At 36.3% G+C, this 8,389-nt stretch overlaps 2 protein-coding genes across 4 annotated transcripts; one reads left to right on the forward strand and one right to left on the reverse strand.

Annotated features, from left to right (window-relative positions):
* The first annotated feature begins 388 nt into the window (after nucleotides 1-388).
* On the forward strand, nucleotides 389-3,638 carry LOC129882037 (S-adenosylmethionine synthase 3). 2 transcript variants are annotated; one of them, XM_055956156.1, is made up of 2 exons: nucleotides 389-520; nucleotides 2,199-3,638. In XM_055956156.1, exon 2 carries the CDS (start codon nucleotides 2,206-2,208, stop codon nucleotides 3,376-3,378), a length of 1,173 nt encoding a protein of 390 aa, XP_055812131.1. In that variant the 5' UTR covers nucleotides 389-520; nucleotides 2,199-2,205; the 3' UTR covers nucleotides 3,379-3,638. The 2 variants fall into 2 exon arrangements, with proteins under 2 accessions (XP_055812131.1, XP_055812132.1); XM_055956157.1 differs by having other exon boundaries at nucleotides 414-520; nucleotides 2,204-3,638.
* Nucleotides 3,639-3,714: 76 nt separating this feature from the next.
* Nucleotides 3,715-7,269, reverse strand: LOC129882038 (thioredoxin-like 3-3). 2 transcript variants are annotated; one of them, XM_055956159.1, is made up of 5 exons: nucleotides 7,223-7,269; nucleotides 6,697-6,739; nucleotides 5,691-5,838; nucleotides 5,543-5,568; nucleotides 3,715-4,113 (listed from the first exon to the last, which is right to left on the reverse strand). In XM_055956159.1, exons 3-5 carry the CDS (start codon nucleotides 5,817-5,819, stop codon nucleotides 3,894-3,896), a joined length of 375 nt encoding a protein of 124 aa, XP_055812134.1. In that variant the 5' UTR covers nucleotides 5,820-5,838; nucleotides 6,697-6,739; nucleotides 7,223-7,269; the 3' UTR covers nucleotides 3,715-3,893. The 2 variants fall into 2 exon arrangements, with proteins under 2 accessions (XP_055812134.1, XP_055812133.1); XM_055956158.1 differs by lacking the exon at nucleotides 7,223-7,269 and adding an exon at nucleotides 7,016-7,104.
* Nucleotides 7,270-8,389: the final 1,120 nt, after the last annotated feature.

The raw sequence follows: 8,389 nt of genomic DNA on the forward strand, positions 1-8,389 counted from the left end.
ACATCTTAAAATATTAATCAAATTTGATATTATTTGACTCTAAAAAAATTATGATCATTAAAAAGGAATGAATAAAATATTTATCAAAATTTAAGACTATACATCAACTAAATTAAAGTTATGATAAAATATTTTTATATTAATCATTATTTCGCGAAGAACAATAGTAGGTAAGGAGTAAACAAAATAATAGATGCTAGGTACACTAAAATTTAGGAGATGATCACAACCGTTAAATAATAGATGATGGGTCCCACAAAGAGATGGGGTAAAATGCGTGTTAAATGTGGGTCCCACAGAAGGTAATTGTGGGCCATAGGTTGGTTGGTGGTGTATGAAAGACGTGAGAATAAAGCGAGTGAACTCTACGCGCCTTTCCCTTCAATTTCGCTTCTTATAAATACTGGACCAGAACTTCACCAATTTCGTCACCAAACTCAGATCCAAAAATCTCTTCTGTAGTTGTTCTTCTGCTCTCAAATTTCTTCGATCCGAAAAAAGTTTCTTCAAATTTTCAGAGGTATGTTTATCAAATCCATCCATGGAGGAATTTACAGTTTTTTTTTTCTGTATTTAGATTTTTTATTTTGTTTGTTGTTTTGATCCATTAGATCTGTTATGAATCATCTTCGAGCTTGTGTTTTGTGTGGATTTAGGATCTAGATCTCGGCATTTGTGCTGTAAATGAACACGTTATGGCATTTCATACTGTAAATTAGTGTTTTTTTAGCGACATTTTTCCAATATGCAATTGTTATGTGTTGTTATCAGAGGTATGTTTTCAAATCCATGGCGGAATTTACTGTTGTTTTTTCTGTATTTAGATTTTGATTTTGTTGTTGTTTTGCTCCATTAGATCTGTTGTGTATCATCTTCGAGCATGATCTAGGATCTAGATCTCAGCATTTCTACTGTGAATATTCTTTATCATGTCAGTTCATGCGTGTTGATTCGTTTCGAAAAGAGTTAAATGTATGTAAGTTAGTGTTTTTTAGCTCATTTTACAATATGCAAGTGCTACGTGTTGTTTTTTAGAGGTATGTTTCTCAAATACATGGAATTTATAGTTCTTTTTGTGATTTTGTTGTTGTTATACTCCATTAGATCTGTTATGAATCATCTTCGAGCATGTTTTAGGATCTAGATCTCAGCATTTCTACTCGTTATGTCATTTCGCACATGTTGATTGGTTTCGAAAACGTCAAATGTCTGTAAATTAGTGTTTTTTTTAGCAACATTTTTCAGTATGCAAGTGTTACTTGTTGTTTTTCAAAGCCATGGAGGACTTTACAGTTTTTTAATTATTAGATTTTGATTTTGTTGTTGTTTGCTCCATTAGATCTGTTGTGAATCATCTTCAACCATTTTTTAATTTTATATTTTGGATTTAGGATCTAGATCTCAGCATTTCTAGTGTAAATGAACTCGTTATGTAGTTTCATATATGTTAATTCGTATAAGATCTGTGTTATGAATCATTCTTCGTGCATATCGTTTTGTGGATTTAGGATCTAGATCTTGGAATTTCTACTGTGAATATTCTTCTTATGTCATTTCATACATGGTGATTCGTTGCCAAAAGCTTCAAATGTCTGTAAATTAGTGGTGATCTGACAACATTTTCCAATATGCTAACATTTTTCTTCCTTTTTTCTCTATTGGATTTTGATTTTGTTGCTTTTTTTTGCTCCATTAGTTTCGTTTTAGATCTGATATTGCTCTTTTTTGTCGATATACGGTCTATATCTCAGCATTTCTACTGTAGATATTCTCATTTACATGTTGATTCGTTTCGAAAGCGTCAACTGTTATAGCAACATTTTTTCAATATGCAATTGTTACATGTTTTTACTCCTTTGGTTTGTTCTTAGATCCCTTGTATTGCTTACATTAAGTAAAAGCACTTTGGAGTTCTCAAGCATTGTGGTTTATATGGGGCAGTTTATTGGGAATATGATATGTGCCTTATGGTGGTCTTATAGTATGATTTTTGTTGGCTAATAGCTGACATATAGTGGGGGAATGTTTTAGAAAATTCTTCTGGATGTCTTTTCTTTGGTTACCTTTGTTGCAGGGAATGGTTGTTGCCTGATTAGTTTCACTGTCTTATGTGTAGTACTAGCAGTTTTTGCTTGATTTACTCTGGTAGATTGACTATTTTAAGATAGGTTTTAACATGTTCTCTTAAATTTGGTCAGAGCAGACATGGAAACTTTCTTGTTCACCTCAGAGTCGGTCAACGAAGGCCACCCCGACAAGCTCTGTGACCAGGTCTCAGATGCCATTCTTGATGCTTGTCTAGAGCAGGATCCAGAAAGCAAGGTCGCATGTGAAACCTGCACAAAGACAAACATGGTTATGGTCTTTGGAGAGATCACAACCAAGGCCACCGTAGACTACGAGAAGATTGTTCGTGACACATGCAGAGGCATTGGGTTCATCTCAGCAGATGTTGGCCTTGATGCTGACAACTGCAAGGTCCTTGTTAACATTGAACAGCAGAGCCCTGACATTGCCCAAGGAGTTCACGGTCATCTTACCAAGAAACCAGAAGAAATTGGAGCTGGTGACCAAGGTCACATGTTTGGCTATGCCACAGATGAAACTCCAGAGCTCATGCCCCTCACCCATGTTTTGGCCACCAAGCTTGGTGCCAAGCTTACTGAAGTGAGGAAGAACAAAACCTGCCCATGGCTCAGGCCAGATGGCAAGACCCAAGTTACTGTTGAGTACAAGAACGACAATGGTGCCATGGTCCCTATTAGAGTTCACACTGTTCTCATCTCAACCCAGCATGACGAAACTGTCACAAACGACCAGATTGCCCAGGACTTGAAAGAGCATGTGATCAAGCCTGTGATCCCTGCTAAGTACCTTGATGAGAACACCATCTTCCACCTCAACCCATCAGGTCGCTTTGTCATTGGTGGTCCACATGGAGATGCTGGTCTCACTGGCAGGAAAATTATCATTGATACCTACGGAGGCTGGGGTGCTCACGGTGGAGGTGCCTTCTCAGGAAAGGATCCCACTAAGGTGGACAGGAGTGGTGCTTACATTGTTAGGCAGGCAGCAAAGAGTGTGGTCGCCTCAGGACTTGCTCGCCGCTGTATTGTGCAGGTTTCTTATGCTATCGGTGTGGCTGAACCACTTTCCGTGTTTGTTGACACTTACAAGACAGGAACAATTCCCGACAAGGATATTTTGGTTCTGATCAAGGAGAACTTTGACTTCAGACCTGGAATGATGTCAATCAATCTTGATTTGTTGAGAGGAGGTAACTTCAGGTACCAGAAGACTGCAGCTTACGGTCACTTTGGTCGTGATGACCCCGATTTCACCTGGGAGACTGTCAAGGTCCTCAAGCCAAAAGCTTGAGTGAGGTCTTGCATTACAATTTTTTGGCCAGTTAAATTTCTACTGGCCATTATTCTTGTTGCGGACCAATAAACAAGCTGCATTGGTGCTGGAAGAAGAGAACATGCGTTTCCATTCCGTGTCATCGAACATTTGTTATTTTCCTTTTTCTTTCTTCACCCTTTTTTGCAGTACCTTATTTCTATTTCGTTACGCTTATTGAGTAGCAGTGATTTAAGTTCTCCTTGTTTATCCAATTTATATATGATTCTATCATAGTATCTCCTGGGTGAAAAAACTTCCTGTTTAATGAAATTTTTTACTGTGATCATTTTATCTAATGAGAAATTTAGTCAGTTTATCAAATTGGTTTGCTTTCTTTTTCTGGAAACACATTGTATGCAAAATACAATCAGTAATAGTTTTGCTAATTGTAATCTTCCACGTGCATGGTAAATCTAGAAATGTGATAAAACTTGATGATACAAAAGTTTTGGACATCTTGTCATACAAAAGTTTGGTATTGAAAGCTTCATCTACGAATGCAGCCACAGACGGTCATGCAAGCGTTCTTCTCCGCCACCAAACATCTCATCAACCCTCTCACCATCTCTGTAGAAATGAAAAGTTGGTGTGTACCGAATGTTCAGTGTTGTCTCTGGACATTCATCAATATCAGCATACACGAAAGAGAGTTTTGGGAACATTTTGCTCAGGTCCCAAAACGTAGGAAGGATCTGGTTGCAGACACGACACCTGCAAATGCAAGAAAAGTTAAAATGCCAAAAACTTTTGAATAGTTTCTTGATCATTTGACGTCTTTCAGAATATAAAATGCATTTACATTGTCACAGTTTAATTTCCATATGTAAACAACGGGAAAAACATAAATACAGTGAGAAGATCCAAACAAGGAATTAGCGAGAATCCCAAATGACAACAATAAAAACATTCACCTTATGGATATCGACTTAGTTCACAGTTGAACATCCTTAGAACTAGTAAACGCTGGAAAGAGAACTTCAAGAAGAATTAGAGCCATGGCCTCGTGCGCTAGCAACTAACAATTTGACAGAGGAAGACAAACTAATTTCATATAGAGCTTTGAAACACAGGTGTTAAATTTAGAACTTTTGAATTGACCACTAATAGCCTGTTTGGATTGACTTATTTTTAAGCAGGTTATAAGTTGAAAACTGCTTATAAGTTTTTTTTAAAAAAAATAGGTGCAGGGCAACTTTTTTTTTTTGACTTATAAGCTGTTTTCAACTTATAAACTGCTTAACATAAGTTCATCAAAATAAACCCAACTATTTATTGGGGCTTATTTTAAGTACAAAATGACTTTAAGTTAGTCAGTCAAATACTCAAAAAAAGCTAAAAACAGCTTATAAGCCAATCCAAACAGCCTCTAAAACAGTTTTTGCAGCTTCAACTCATAAAAACATTTAAAGTAACCATCTCTAAAACTCAAGATACAATGAAAACCAAGAGAATTTAAAGATGATCTAGAGCCACAGCCTCGTTTACTAGCAAGTTACGAACTTGACAGAGGAAGATGAACTAATTTTAAACAGGATTTGGTAACACAGGTGCTCGCTGTGCACTTGAAAAAAAGCAGCAGCATTTATAGCAGTATTGCAGCTTCAAGCTCCTAACAACATCGAATAATATTTTAACTGCAGCCAACTTAGTCTTCAAAATCATATATAGGAGATTAGAGAATTATGTGAAATCTATCGGACACTCATTCGAGATCCTCGAGGGCTTTCACCTCAAGTCTAGATTGGAAAGCCTAAGTAATACCCCTTAAAGTTCCCTTTCAGACTTATAACTCTACATTCTGTAAAAATATCAAGCCTAAGTGATAATCACAAAAGATGCTGAAGAAATGTGTATATATCAAGGATAGAAAATTCAGAATCTAACAACCTTATTAGTAAAATGGATGTTCCGAGTTAAGATATATATCATGAGCAATACGGAAATAGACCAAAGTAATCTGTTTGTATAGCTACTTTCGGAGTAAATCTCATCAACTAGAACTAGTTTGATGAAACTGACCAACGGTATTTGTTTTACAAAAGAAATGGGATGGTAGATTAGGCTAGAAATATGCAAAATATCGAAGAATCCAGATAAGGAAAAGACCAAATAAAAGAGTTATAGCGATCCATTAACATACCAAGAAGCCCCATAATTGATTACAGCCTGCAAAACACAGTTTTCCCAAAGCAGAAGTCAGCAAAAGGTTTGGTTCATCGTTATGTATGAGTAGAAAAGCATGTTTCTTTCAACAAATAAGAATCTTTATACAGAAAATTTAAGCTAACCGGAGTTTTAGTTGTTCTGATAGTGTGAAAAATGTCCTTGAGATTTTCGTCACCGGTGGCTGTCATCAAGTTCCTCTGTTCATTCACTGGAAGTTTTCCTCTTTCTACTTTCTCACCCTCTTCACCCATTTTCACTTCTTCTTTTTCCCTAAATAATCATAATCCATTACTTGTCTTATCATAGATAGAAACAGTAGAATGCTGCAAAAGCCATATACTTGGAAGCAAAATTGAATACATTTCAAACAAATATTTCTTCAACAAAAGGATATACAAACCATAAATAACAACATACCCAGTGTAATACCACAAGTGGGATCTAGCCTCTACGGAGGTGATGTGTATGCAAATTTATCCCTACCTCGTAAAGGCAAAAAATACTATTTCTGATAGACCCTTGGCTCAGCTCAAGTAAAACATATAAAAAATCAAGCAAGTAAAGAAAATAAAGTAGCAAAGAAATCATGCTGAAAACAATGAAGTAGATAACAAAAGCAACAATAAATAATACAACCACTGAAGCAAAGGAAAAAACATGTAATACTAAAAAGGGGTAGCCTGGTGCACTAAGCTCCCGTTATGCATAGGGTCCGGAAAAGGGCCCGACCTAAAAAGATTTATTGTACGTAGCCTTACCTTGCATTTCTGTGAGAGACTATTTCCAAGTAAGATTGAAGAAAAGGATCCTAGGAGAGTAATAACAACAATACTACAATAACAACAACATACCCAGTGTAGTTCCACAAGTGTGGTCTGAGGAAGGTAGAGAGGTTATTTCCAATAACCCTCTGCTCAAGAGTAATAATAACAATACTACTACTACTACTACAACATACCTAGTGTAGTCCCACAAGTGGGATTTGGGAAGGACAAAAAGTACGCAGACATTACCCTTACCGCATAGGTATAGAGACTGTTTCCGAAATACCCTTGGCTCAAGAGTAACAATAATAATACTGATAGAAAAAATATTGTTAAATAATTCTATCTAGCTGAAGTAATATACCTTTAGGGTTGTTGAATGAGTAGATGTTTATGTTATATAATACCTGTAGAAGAAAAAAAACAATTGTTCAGTTGTTAGAGGCATTTCATCGAACACTTTTGCTACATAATGATATTCCTCTAATTTCTTAATAACTACTGTATTTTTTTGTTCCTAATGGCAATTCAGTTTGCTTCCATAGAATTTTTTTACAAAAAATAATCACATAAATGTATAAAATCTACCAAAAAAACATGAGGAAATAGATAAAAAAAATTCATATACATTGTACTGAATCAAACATTCACAAGGGCATCCAGAAAGAAGAGAGAAAACTAACCAGAGTTTACCAAATCCACACACAAACAGGAACCAATTTGGAGATAAGAGAGAAAAAATGAAGTAAGAGATACATATATGCTAAAATAAAAAATTGTCAGGTTCCAAAATAATAATTTATTTTAAAAATATTTTTAATCAATTTAATTTTATATTTTAAATTTTAACTTTAATAAATTAATTTATAACTACACAGTGTTAAAAGTACTTTTTTTCAAGGTAAAAATCTCTCGAGCCCATGTTCGAATATCACTAGTAACTAATGACACTTATAAGAAAAGCTCAATAACTTTGTGCAATATAAATGCATGAGTAGTTGAAGTATATTAGTGGTTTAAAGTTAAAATTGAATGAGCGCCTCATTTATTTATTTTTGCATAATTTAGCTTTTTAAAATGCAAAGTTGATAATATTTTTTTTATAATCGATCTATACAAGAATAAGGGTGATATCCAAAACGGTAATAATTACAGGGGTATCAAATTCCTAAGCTACAGTATGAAGATTTGGGAGAGAGTGGTGGAGATGAGGGTGAGCAGAGGAGTGTCAATCTCAGAGAACCAGTTTGGATTCATGTCGGGGCGGTCGACTACTGAAGCAATCCATCTTATGCGGAGACTGTGGAGAGATTTAGAGAAAGAAAAAGGGATCTCCATATGATGTTCATTGATCTTGAAAAGGCTTGTGACAAAGTTCCAATGGATGTTCTCTGGAGGTGTCTAGACGCTAAAGGTGTCCCGATGGTGTATATTAGGGCGATAAAGGACATGTATGCTGGAGCCAAGACTTGAGTTAGGACGGTGGGAGGTGACTCAGAGCATTTTCCTGTTGAGATGGTTAGGACAGTGGGAGATGACTCAGAGCATTTTCCTGTTGAGATGGAACCACATCAGGGATCTATGCTGAGTCATTTTCTTTTTCCCTTGGTGATGGATGAGCTGACGCGGTCTATTTAGGAGGAGGTTCCATGGTGTATACTTTGATTGATGAGACTCGGGACAGAGTTAATGATAGGTTGGAGGTTTGGAGACAAATGCTGGAGTCTAAAGGGTTCAGATTGAGCAGGACCAAAACAGAATATTTGGAGTGCAAATTTAGTGTTGTGGTGGATGAAGAGGGCAAGGAAGTGAAGCTTGCCACTCAACCTATCCCCAAGAAAGAAAGTTTTAAATATCTTGGATCTATCATCCAGAGTAGTGAGGACATCGATGATGATGTCACGCACCGCATTGGGGCAGCGTGGATTAAATGGAAGCTTGCCTCTGGAGTCCCGTATGATAAGAAAGAACCATATAAACTTAAAGGTAAGTTCTACAGAATGGTGGTTAGGCCAGCGTTGTTATATGGAGTGGAGTGCTGGCCAGTAAAAAACTCT

This window comes from Solanum dulcamara, chromosome 3, assembly GCF_947179165.1.
Source record: "Solanum dulcamara chromosome 3, daSolDulc1.2, whole genome shotgun sequence".
NCBI lineage: Eukaryota > Viridiplantae > Streptophyta > Magnoliopsida > Solanales > Solanaceae > Solanum > Solanum dulcamara.